At 38.3% G+C, this 13,628-nt stretch overlaps 1 protein-coding gene across 1 annotated transcript in view; it reads right to left on the bottom strand.

Moving 5' to 3' along the window:
* KIF4A (kinesin family member 4A) overlaps positions 1-13,628 on the bottom strand; it is a 129,424-nt gene that overhangs the window by 81,520 nt on the left and 34,276 nt on the right. Inside the window, exon 8 of the mRNA XM_030934074.1 lies at positions 257-373. Coding sequence (XP_030789934.1) covers positions 257-373 — 117 coding nt within the window. The remainder of the gene's footprint in view (positions 1-256; positions 374-13,628) is intronic.

Here is a 13,628-nt window from a genome sequence, read left to right as displayed (position 1 = left end):
GCCAAATTCATTTTCAGGTGCAAAGTACAAAGTACAGTTGGTGCACTACAGATTTCTTGGCTCTCAATGTCATATATGAAGACATTTTTCCATTATCTTAGAAACCTGCTTGCCAACGGCACTCTCTCATATTTATCAATTAGACAACTGTGTATGTCATAGTCCAAATAGCTGGCTTTTTACCTGTTTCATCTTTGCTTTCTCAGCACTATCATTTTGAGTTACTCTCTTATTTTTAGAGGCACTTTGGACTTACCTTGAAGCAGTCGAGTCAACTTGGAATCTCTGTAGGGCACAAAGCCACCCTTTTTGTCATCTCCAAGAGCACTGATTACATTTCCCAAGCATAGGAGGCCTCGGTTAATATTAATACCTAACAGCAGGAAACGAAATTTAAATTGCTTGGTAACGCATCCAACATATATCGACATTTCTTCTGAGAAACAGAAAAGAAATTAAGACTCCATAAAAATATTGAGTCATCACAACAAATAAAGATAATTTTAGACCAATATCCCTGATGAATATCAATACAAAAATCCTCAATAAAATACTGGCAAACCGAATCCAGCAGCACATCAAAAAGCTTATCCACCATGATCAAGTGGGCTTCATTCCTGGGAATAAAGGCTGGTTCAACATACGCAAATCAATAAATGTAATCCAGCATATAAACAGAACCAAAGACAAAAACTACATGATTATCTCAATAGATGCAGAAAAGGCCTTTGACAAAATTCAACAGCCCTTCATGCTAAAAACTCTCAATAAATTCGGTATTGATGGGACGTATCTCAAAATAATAAGAGCTATTTATGACAAACTCACAGCCAATATCATACTGAACGGGCAAAAACTGGAAGCATTCCCTTTGAAAACTGGCACAAGACAGGGATGCCCTCTCTCACCACTCCTATTCAACATAGTGTTGGAAGTTCTGGCCAGGGCGATCAGGCAGGAGAAAGAAATAAAGGGTATTCAATTAGGAAAAGAGGAAGTCACATTGTCCCTGCTTGCAGATGACATGATTGTATATTTAGAAAACCCCATCGTCTCAGCCCAAAATCTCCTTAAGCTGATAAGCAACTTCAGCAAAGTCTCAGGATACAAAATCAATGTGCAAAAATCACAAGCATTCTTATACACCAATAACAGACAAACAGAGAGCCAAATCATGAGTGAACTTCCATTCACAATTGCTTCAAAGAGAATAAAATACCTAGGCATCCAACTTACAAGGGGCCACTGCTCAACGAAATAAAAGAGGACACAAACAAATGGAAGAACATTCCATGCTCATGGAATCAATATTGTGAAAATGGCCATACTGCCCAAGGTAATTTATAGATTCAATGCCATCCCCATCAAGCTACCAATGACTTTTTCACAGAATTGGAAAAAACTACTTTAAAGTTCATATGGAACCAAAAAAGAGCCCGCACTGCCAAGACAATCCTAAGCCAAAAGAACAAAGCTGGAGGCATCACGCTACCTGACTTCAAACGATACTACAAGGCTATAGTAACCAAAACAGCATGGTACTGGTACCAAAACAGACAGAACAGAGACCTCAGAAATAATACCACACATCTACAACCATCTGATCTTTGACAAACTCGACAAAAACAAGAAATGGAGGAAGGATTCTCTATTTAATAAATGGTGCTGGGAAAACTGGCTAGCCATATGTAGAAAGCTGAAACTGGATCCCTTCCTTACACTTTATACAAAAATCAATTCAAGATGGATTAGAGACTTAAATGTTAGACCTAAAACCATAAAAACCCTAGAAGAAAACCTAGGCAATACCATTCAGGACATAGGCATGGGCAAGGATTTCATGTCTAAAACACCAAAAGCAATGGCAACAAAAGTCAAAATTGACAAATGGGATCTAATTAAACTAAAGAGCTTCTGCATAGCAAAAGAAACTACCATCAGAGTGAACACGCAACCTACAGAATGGGAGAAAATTTTTGCGATCTACTCATCTGACAAAGGGCTAATATCCAGAATCTACAAAGAACTCAAACAAATTTACAAGAAAAAAACAACCCCATCAAAAAGTGGGCAAAGGATACGAATGGACACTTCTCAAAAGAAGACATTTATGCAGCCGACACATGAAAAAATGCTCATCATCACTGACCATCAGAGAATCAAAACCACAATGAGATACCATCTCACACCAGTTAGAACGGCAATCATTAAAAAGTCAGGAAACAACATGTACTGGAGAGGATGTGGAGAAATAGGAACAGTTTTACACTGTTGGTGGGATTGTAAACTAGTTCAACCATTGTGGAAGACAGTGTGGCGATTCCTCAAGGATCTAGAACTAGAAATACTATTTGACCCAGTGATCCCATTACTGGGTATATACCCAAAGGATTATAAATCATGCTGCATACAAAGACACATGCACACGAATGTTTACTGTGGCACTATTCACAATAGCAAAGACTTGGAACCAACCCAAATGTCCATCAATGATAGACTGGATTAAGAAAATGTGGCACATATACACCATGGAATACTATGCAGTCATAAAAAAGGATGAGTTCATGTCCTTTGTAGGGACATGGATGAAGCTGGAAACCATCATTCTGAGCAAACTATCACAAGGACAAAAAACCAGACACCGCATGTTCTCACTCATAGATGGGAATTGAATAATGAGAACGCTTGGACACAGGAAGGGGAACATCACACACTGGGGCCTGTCGTGGGCTGGGGGGAGGTGGGAAGGATAGCATTAGGAGATATACCTAATGTAAATGACAAGTTAATGGGTGCAGCACACCAACATGGCACATGTATACATATATAACAAACCTGCATGTTGTGCACATGTACCCTAGAACTTAAAGTATAATAAAAAAAAAAATAAATGTATGCATCACTGGTATATTGAAAATATAATATGTCATTAGACTTAAAAAAATATTGAGTCATCAATCTTGAGAAAACTTCTTAATGTTGTTCACTTTTTGGAGTGCCTCTTTAAGTAAAGGACAAAGGTCTAAATGTTGGATACATACGATTGAGTCCACTAGCACTTCTTGCCCTTTCCCATGGAAACAAAGCAGACAGATAAATAACTATCACCATGACAACCATCTGTATAGTTATTTACTTTTTATATCCATTATGATAATCTTTAAATTAATGCTGTGAAATTGGATGAACAGGGTTTCTTTTTTTTTTTTTAACATATCATCATCATTATTTTCATTATCATTCTCATTTTACAGATAAAGAAAGAAGCTCAGAGGTTAAATGACCTGCCTAAGGTCAAACAGCTAGTAAGTGGTAGGCCTGAGATTCCATTTCAAGATTTCAGTCAAGTCCTATGCTCTTTTCATTATACCATACTGAAATACCTTTCCTACTATAGCTTTAAAAAAGATAAAGATTATTTTCCAGTTTGTTTAATTCTGAGGTTTGCTTCTTAAACATTGTAATAACCTCTGAAGTCCTGCTAAAGCAACTGACTTCCCATTATTAGCCTTACTGTGGAAAAGCTATATCGTATAATGGTTAAGTGCAGTTGGTATCAAATAGACAGGTTACAATCCTGGCTCTGTCACTGACTAGTTATATGATCTTGGGTTAAGTTCTTTCATAAAATGAGACAACCTTATTGGGTTGTGGTAGGGAATTAATTAAGATTCTACATATGAAGCAAAGTTAAATGATAAATAAATCATGCTATGGTTTGAATGTTTGCGTCTCCTCCAAAATTCATGTTGAAACTTAGCCCCCAATGCAATAGTATTAGGAGGTAGGACCTTTAGGAGATCATTAGGCCATGAAATGTCTACCTTCATGGATGGGATTGGTGCCTGATAAGAGGACTGGAGAGAATTAGCTAGTTGCTTTTGCCCTTCTGTCCCTTCTGCCACGTGTGGACACACCATTTATCCCTTTTCCCCATCTGCCATGTGAGGCTGCCAGGATGTCTGTCCTCACCAGTCATTGATTCTACTGGCACCATGACCCTGGACTTCTCGCCCCCAGAATTGTGAGAAATAAATTTATATTGTTTCTAAATTACTCAGTCTAAGGTGTTTTGTTATAGCAGCACAAATGGACTAGTTAGCTCTAATCTACCTTTTATATAGCCATCCTTTGGAATCCCTTATAACATGAAACAATTATATTTATGAGATCCCGAACTCGAAATTCCTGACTGCATCCTACTATCCTTCCATTTCTTTGGATCCTGTTCTTCACCCTTTTTTTGGACTACCAATTTACTGACACTTTCTAATACTGTCAGTAGATCAGTCTCTTCTGGACCTTCAACTCTTGCTCTGAACCCTATGGTTGATCATTTCAATTACGTTTTCCTAAGAACTCACTGGACATACGATCTTCTACCATTCTCACCATGTCAATTCTCAACCACAGGTTAAACCAACTGTGTGCGTGTATGTTTATTTGTAAGCTGCAATACTGAAGAAACAGCATAACCAAACAGATGAGATCCACTATAAACATGCTACCTAACCTTAGCTGAACCCTTGGTCAATTGATCATCTCTTCTTCCTCATTCCTACTTTACTAACTTTCTAATCTAACAAACCTAATTCACCATGGCAGCTATTATACAGACTCATCATTTTTAAGAATATAAACCTATCTTCACTTTCTAATGGTAGATGATTTCACCAAATACTTTACAGAGATGAAAGTTATCAACAAGGGCTCCCCAACCTCCCCTCTCCTCACCTCACATTCATTCTTTTGCTATTACTTATTCCTTCATCTTGCCCCTTGTTTCAGAGGAAATAGCTGCCTTTGTTTTCAAGATCCTGCCTTCTGCCTCTGTTTCTATTCCCTCCATTTCCTCTGGGACCCTGATCCCTTATCTTCTCCCTCTCTCTTAGATCTTCCACTTATTTTTTTCCTTCACTAATTCCTTCTTTTTAGCCTATATTCACGCTCAAATCTCTCTAATCTAAAACAAAAATAATTTTCTCAATTATCCCTTTGTTTTCCTCTTATTACCAACCAGAATGGGTACCGTTTATCCTCTCTAGGATGTGAAGGAAAGCCTGCTGAGATTTATCAAACCTGCCTGAAAATACCTGTAATAAATCCTGTGTTAGTCCATTCTTGTCTTTTCCTTCCCTTTTTAGCCAAACAAAACATTGTGTTATTTTATTGGCCCATATCCCAACTAGATGTAAAGGAGAGACTGCTGAGGTTTTTCAAAGCTGCTGAGCAAAACTTCCATCTATAGTTTCATATAGGAACAAAATAAAATTCCGGATGAACCCTGAGAAGAATCTATGGCAATGATCCAAGCAAGAACCATAGATTTAAGGATAAAGTGGGTGTTTTTTTTTTTTTCTTCTTCTTCAAATGAGAGTTGGGGCTCAAGAATAGAAAAGAGCTAAGAGACATGAATGTTTCTCTAGAAATAAATCACCACAAAACAAGATTTGATTTCCTGTTAAGACATTAAAATGATAAATTATTGACAAAGATGGAGTATATATCACAAAGATGGGGAAGAACATATTTGCAGAGACTTAAAAGTTCTGATTAAGGACAGCTATGAAGAAAAATGAAGTAGTTTTCTTCGGAAGAATGAGAACAGATCAAGTAAGAAGAGTCAAAAATGCTACTCAATACCTTTGGGTATTTGTTCACTACGGCAACAAATAAATAATAAAGGAGAGATTTTAACTTTAAAAGAGAAATATAACTTCACAGCTATCATGGAGCACATTACAATAGTTTTACAGCTGGAATAGAAAAGCATATTTGTAAGAAAAAAGAAAAATGAGGCAGGAGAGAAATGAAGTAGATCTATATGCAGTGGTTCTCAACTGGAGGCAATTCTGCTTCACAGAGGACATCTGGCAATCTCTGGAGACATTCTGGTTGTCACAACTTAGGAGTGGGGTATGTGTGCTACTGGCGTCCAGTGGGTAAAGGCCAAAGATATTGTAAAACATCCTACAATGCACAGGACAGCCTCCTTCTCCGTAAACAATTATTTGATCCAAAATATTAACGGTGCCACAGCTGGGAAACCCTGCTCTATGTGTGAAGAAAATAGGTATGGGCCTAAAGCAGGTAGCATGGCTGAGTAAATGAGGGTGAAAAACAGAAGTATGCTATGATAGATGGTCTGCCTGGTCAAAGAGAAAGCGAATGATTGTTACTGAAATGGATCACAAAACGTATAGAGGCAATCAGTGATAGGGTATACAGCAAGAAAGGCACTTGATTAGGAGAGAGAATCTTAGTTAAAATTCTGCCTCTGCCACTTACCAATGTGTATAATACTGAACTAGCCACTGAAACTTTCTTTTATCCATAAAACAGGGATAATACCGATCTTACCTAATGGGACTGGGATAAAACTCAAATGTGATTTGTAAAGGGTTATCTATATTTAAGTTATTATTAACATAGTAGAAAAACTTGGATAATCTGAATACTTACTAAGTCACATGAGGCTGAAAGCAGAGTACTTGATAAATCCCTTATCTACTCTGCTGACTGTTTATTTACCCAAAAGATACTACGAGTGAAGAATAAAATGGCTGTTTTGGCCTTCAAGTTGACACACAAGGAAGAATTGATTATAGAAGTAAAAAGATGGAAATCTGATTGAAGGATACCAAGGAGCACAGTCAGCCATCAGTGTCCCAGACGTTAAGAAAATAACCTTCAAAATTCAGGAAAAAAGATAGTTAGGATCCCAGGAACAGAATGTCTAAAAGGGGAAAAAAAAAAAAAAAAAAAAAAAAAGAAGGCTTTCAAAAAATAAAATTATAATTAGTCATAAATTATTCTAATAAAATATCAATGTAGCTACACAGGAACGGGCTTTCAAATAACTTCATATATAAAAAGAACATATAGAGCATTATGGGAAATTCTACTCAAACATAGGAAACTGAACACCAGCATCTCTCTCCTGTTCCTCCTAAAAAGAATAAAAAATGAACACCACTAAAAAGAATAAAAAATGTACTAACCCACTAGATCACAGAAGAGGAAATATAGTAGATACAAGGTTGCAACATATTTTTAGAGTACCGATTAAGAAGCAATGACTGACTTAGCAAGATGGAATAAGCCTTAACTTAAAGTGTTTGCAGAGGGAAAATAATGATAATGATAGTGATAAAAACAGCTAAGTTTATACAGTGTTTATAGTACTGTTCAAGGTACTGTATACATATTAATTAATTCAATTTTCACAAGTCCTATAAAGTAGATATTATAATTATCCCTGTTTTGACAGATATGAAAGTTGAGGCACAAATAAGTTAGGTAACTTGCCCAAAGTCACACAGCCACTAAGTGGCAGTCAGAATGCAAATGTAGGCAGTATGGTTCCAAAGTCCATGGAGTCTTAATCTCTGTACTCTAGGGAAGGAATCTAATTTGTTCACTTGGCACCAGGTTCTGCAGAAACAGGAGAAGCTTAGGGTGAAAAAGATGGGGGTGGTAGAAAATCTATATGATATACAGAACTCCTGGACTCTCAAGTCTCCTTTCCAGAGCCATGCAACTACCGTGTCCTCCATTCTCAATCTCCCAGTCTACTTTATGGGATATGCTTTCTATATTTGCCCATTAAATGTTGATACTCTCTGGGAACTGTCTTAAGCTCTTTTGTTATTACATACACTCTCTTTGTGGGATCTCATCCATGCCTAGAGTGCCAATAAATACCTATATAATAATGACTCCCTAAATATATATGTTCAAACCAGACTCTTTCCTGACGTCCAAATCTGTATTATGACTACCTACTGAATCCCTCTAGTGGACTATGCCCACGTGGCATGGCACAAAAACATTGAACAAAACAGAATTTATCTTTCCATGCAAACCTATTCCAATTCCACACTGTTCCTTTCAATTATCTTACCATCTAACCTGTCACCAAACTAACAGCAAATCTGAGTCATCTTGGACATTTCCTCTTTTCTCACCCCACACGTCCAAATCCTTTATTCATTGTGCCACATATTAGAGACACAAAGATGAATAAGTCAAAATCCCTACTCTCAAGGAGTTCATAGTCTAAAGGGAAAGAGAGACATACAAACAAACAAATAATTGCAAATACAATGTTAGAGGAAGAGATACGTGTGGTTAAGATGGGTTCTCTTAGGAGAGAGTGGTAAGCTTTGCCTGGGAAGGTAAAAGGCAGCTTCAGAGAATAACTGAAGTTAGAGCTGAAATGTGAAAGATGACTAGGACAATGATAATAGAGGAGGGAAGAGTAGGAAAGAAGAGAGTTAAGGGCATTCTAGGCAGAGGAAGTGGCATATGCCAAGGCACATGTTTGTGTGAGAACACAATACATTTAGGAATTACAAGTAGTTCAATATGAGTACAATGCAAGTTATGAGATGGAGAGAGATAAACAATGAGGCCAGGGAACAGATCATAAAGGGCTTTTATGTCATGGCCAAGTATTTGTATTTATCCTATAGGACTGTGGTTTTCAAATCGTACTCCTCAGAACCTTAGGGATAATTCAGGGAGCCCTAGAGATACTTGAGTTTCTACAAATAACAATTTGGATTTTGTTTTAAATATTATTTTTTATTGTGGTAGAATATACATGACATAAAATTTACCATTTTAACCATTTTTATTTATTTATTCATTAACTTTTGTTTTCAGTTCAGGGGTACATGTGCATGTTACAGGGGCTTGGTATATAGATTATTTTGTCACCCAGGTTATAAGCATAGTACCCAATAGGTAGATTTTTGATCCTCTCCCTCCTCTCATGCTTCACCCTCAAGTAGGACATGGTGTTTGCTGTTCCCCCTTTGTGTCCATGTGTTCTTAATGTTCTCACAAGTGAGAACATGCGTAATTGGTTTTCTGTTCCTGTGTTAATTCACTTAAGATAATGGCCTCCAGCTTCATCCATGTTGCTGCAAAGGACATGATCTTGTTTTATTTTATAGCTTCATAGTCTTCCATGGTGTATGTGTACCACATTTTCTTTATCTGGTCTATTGTTGATGGGTATTTAGGTTGATTCCATGTCTTTGCTACTGCGAGTAGTGCTTCAGTGAACACACATGTGCACGTGTCTTCATGGTAGAATGATTTATTTTCCTTTGGATATTGTATTACTCCATTTTCACACTGCTATAAAGACATACCCAAGATTGGGTAATTTACGAAGGAAAGAGTTTGAATTGACTCACAGTACTGCATGGCTGGGAAAGCCTCAGGAAACTTACAATAATCGCAGAAGGGGAAGTAGGCACCTTCTTTATAAAGTGGCAGGAGAGAGAGGTGAAGTGCAAGCACAGGAAAAACTGCCACTTTTAAAACCATCAGATCTCCTGAGACTCACTCACTATCAAGAGAACAGCATGGGGAAATGCCCCCCATAATCCAATCACTGTCCTCCAGGTTCCTCCCTTAACACATGGAGATTACAATTTGAGATGAGATTTGGGTGAGGACATAGAGTATATATTCAGTAATGGGGTTGCTGAGTCGAATGGTAGTTCTGTTTTAAGTTCTTTGAGAAATCACCACACTGCTTTCCACAATGGCTGAACTAATTTACATTCTAACTAGCAGTGGATAAGTATTCCCTTTTCTCCACAACCTTGCCAGCATCTGTTATTTTTTGACTTTTTAGTAATAGCCATTCTGACTGGTGTGAGATAGCATCTCACTGTGGTTTTGATCTGCATTTCTCTAATGATTACTGATGTTGAGGATTATTTGATACGCTTGTTGGTCATGTGTATGTCTTCTTTTGAAAAGTGATTGTTACAACCCATAGAGTGGGAGAAAATCTTCACAAACTATACAGCTGACAAAGGACTAATATCCAGAATCTACAAATAACTCAAACAGATCAGCAAGAAAAAAACAAATAATCCCATCAAAAAAGTGGGCAGGCCGGGCGCGGTGGCTCAAGCCTGTAATCCCAGCACTTTGGGAGGCCGAGACGGGCGGATCACGAGGTCAGGAGATCGAGACCATCCTGGCTAACACAGTGAAACCCCGTCTCTACTAAAAATACAAAAACTAGCCGGGCGAGGTGGCGGGCGCCTGTAGTCCCAGCTGCTTGGGAGGCTGAGGCAGGAGAATGGCGTGAACCCGGGAGGCGGAGCTTGCAGTGAGCTGAGATCGGCCACTGCACTCCAGTCCGGGCGACAGAGCGAGACTCCGCCTCAAAAAAAAAAAAAAAAAAAAAAAAGTGGGCAAAGGACACGAACAGACACTTCTCAAAAGAAGATATACAAACAGCCAACAAATGCATGAAAAACTGCTCAACATCACTAATCGTCAGGGAAATGAAAATTAAAACCACAATGAAATACCACGTTACTCCTGCAAGAATGGCCACATAATTAAAAAGTCAAAAAACAATAGATGTTGTTGTGGATGTGGTGGAAAGGGAACACTTTTACACTGCTGGTGGGAATGTAAATTAGTACAACCACTACGGAAAACAGTATGGAGATTACTTAAAGAATTAAAAGTAGAACTACCATTCAATCCAGCAATCCCACTACTGGGTATCTACCTAAAGGAAAAGAAGTCATTATATGAAAAAGACATGCACATGCATTGTTTATAGCAGTACAATTAGCAATTGCAAAAATATGGAACCAACCTAAGTGCCCAGTGACCAACCGGTGGATAAAGAAAATGTGGTAAATACACACATTGAATACTACTCCGCCATAAAAAGGAATGAAATAACGTCTTTTGCAGCAACTTGGATGGAGCTGGAGGCCATTATTGTAAATGAATTAACCCAGGAATGGAAAACCAAGTATTGTATGTTTTCACTTATAAGTGGGAGCTAAGCTACAAAGACACAGAGCCATAAGAATGACATAGTGGACATTGGGGACTCAGGCCAGGGGGAGGTTTGATGGGGGTAAGGGACAAGAGACTACATATTGGGTATAGTATACACTCCTCAGGTGATGGGCACACTACAATCTCAGAAATCACCACTAAAGAACTTATCTATGTAAACAAAAACCACCTCTACCCTGAAACTATTGAAATAAAAAAAATTTAAAAAATAATGGCCAGGCACGGTGGTTTATGCCTGCAATCCCAGCACTTTGGGGGGCCGAAGCGGGTGGATTGCTTGAGCCCAGGAGTTCTAGACCAGCGTGGGCAATGTGGCGAAATCCTACTACTACCTAAAATACAAAAATTAGCTGGGCGTGGTGGTGTGCACCTGTAGTCCCAGCTACTCAGGAAGCTGAGGTGGGAGAATCACTTGAGTCTGGGAGGTCAAGGCTGCAGTGAGCCAAGATTGTGCCACTGTACTCCAGCTTGGGTGACAGAGTGAGACTCTGTCTTAAGAAAAAAACAAAGAAATTGTGATCACAAAAATAGCTATAATATTCTTATGGGTTTAACATTGACTTAATGTTATACATTTGAACTTATACATTTACATGAATTTAAAATGCTTTTTAATCTATTTCAAATGTTAGAATTTGTTATAAGGTTTTATTTTTAAAAAAGCTCCTATGCTTTTAAAAGAAGGCAGATTAAAATCTGTTGTAGACAATGGGAAACAAATAACAGGTTTTAAAGAGGATGGAAACATGACCAACTTCGGATTTTGTAAGTATTACTTTGTCCAGGAGTTCACAACCAGCCAGGGCAACACTGCAAAACCCTGTCTCTACAGAAAATACAAAAATTTGCTGGGGACAGTGGCATAGACTCACAGTCCCAGATACTCGGGAGGCTGAGGTGCAAGGATGGCTTCAGCCCAGGAGGTTGAGGCTGCAGTGAGCCGTGATCACACCACTGCACTCCAGCCTAGGCGACAGAGTGAGACCCTGTCTCAAGAAAAATAAATATTAAGTATTACTTTGTTGGTCATTTGGAAGGTGGACTTGGGAGTAAAAAACTGGTGTTTAAAAAACTCTTTACCATTTTTTTCTTTTTTCAAATGATTTTATTTACTAGAACGCAAAATTTTAAAAATATGCAAATAAAAAGCTTAAAACCTTGAAAAAAAGAAAGAAAACATTTAGAAGGTTATTTTAATGGTTCAGATGACAGCACTCTGAGAACTGCAGCAGTGGAAAAGGAATGAGGGATATAGAAGTCAGAAGCACTTAAGGCATAAACATGACATGGCTAAGCTAACTTCTGGATGTGAAAGGTGAGAAAAGAGAATGCGTAAAGTCACATACTAATATTCCAGGAATAAAGTACATATTTATTCTTCTAGCCAGACAACAGTTATAGAGTACCTACTGTGTGTAAGGCACAGCGTGGGGCACATGTAGCAGGAAAATAAGAAATGGTCTCTGCTTTTAAGGAACTCAAAGTCTAACGGGGGAAACAGATAATTAAATAATTACATGAAAAGAAACACTATGAGAAAGAGGTAACTTTATCTTGATGTGGCTTTGGGTTACAGGCTTTTGGGTAAGTGCATTTGTCAAAACCCAGCTAATATACACTTAAAATTTGTGCTTTTCATTGTACATCTTATATTAAGAATATAAATATTGGTCGGGCATGGTGGCTCATGCCTGTAATCCCAGGACTCTGGGAGGCCGAGGCGGATCACCTGAGGTCAGGAGTTCAAAACCAGCCTGGTCAACATGGTGAGACCCTGTCTCTACTAAAAATACAAAAATTAGCCAGACGTGGTGGTGCAGATCTGAAGTCCCAGCTACTTGAGAGGCTGAGGCAGAAGAATCGCCTGAACCTGGTAGGCCGAGGTTGCAGTGAGCCAAGACTGAGCCACTGCACTCTAGCCTGGGAGACGGAGCAAGACTTGGTCTCAAACAATAAATAAATAAATAAATAAATAAACAAATAAATAAATATTAAATGCCAGTTAATAATATGCAAGCTGAAGTAGTTAGGAGGAAGTATATTAATTTGTGCAATTTACTTTAAAATGTGTTTTTAAAATGAATATAGATTGACAAATGGATAGATGGACAGATATGTGATAAAGCAAATATAGTAAAATGTTAATTTTACTATAGGTATAGGGGTATTGTAAAATCAACTTGAAGTAACTTTGATAATTTTTATCAATAAATGTTAGAGAAAACCCACTATGTGAGCATGAATTTACAGAAAGATCTTGACCGAGAGTAGAGGTTTCATAGGTGGGTAACATCTGAATTGCGAATTGAAATATTAGTAGGAGTTTCCAGGCAGACCAAAAGGGAGAAAGAACTCAGGCATTCAGTGAGGACCTATGGCATGTCAGGCGCTATGCCGGGGCCTAGGGATTCAAAGATGAATATGACTCAGTTCTTGCCTTTGATTGGCTTGCTGTCTACTGGGGAAGTCAGGTAGTTAAGGAGATGACTGTAATACATAGTTGGGGCAGTGTTAGTGTAGAAGAGAGGTAAGCACTAGATAAGGGGTACCTACTCCGCATTGGGGGATTGAGGCGGTTAAACAAAGTTTCTTTAAGGGGATGAAATTGGGACTGAGCGCAAAATTGAATGAGCCAGATGAAGATAGAGGGAAGGCACTTCTGCAGAGGGAACAGAACGCACAAAGACACTTAGATGAGAGAGTATGAGGCACACTTAGTATGGCTAAGCAGATTGCAAGTAAAGAGTGGGGAGAGGAAAAGCTAGCCAAGGAGGGAA

This window comes from Rhinopithecus roxellana, chromosome 7 (assembly GCF_007565055.1).
Source record: "Rhinopithecus roxellana isolate Shanxi Qingling chromosome 7, ASM756505v1, whole genome shotgun sequence".
NCBI lineage: Eukaryota > Metazoa > Chordata > Mammalia > Primates > Cercopithecidae > Rhinopithecus > Rhinopithecus roxellana.
The sequence above is the reverse complement of the archived record's forward strand: the minus strand, read 5'-3'. Positions and strand labels throughout refer to the sequence as shown.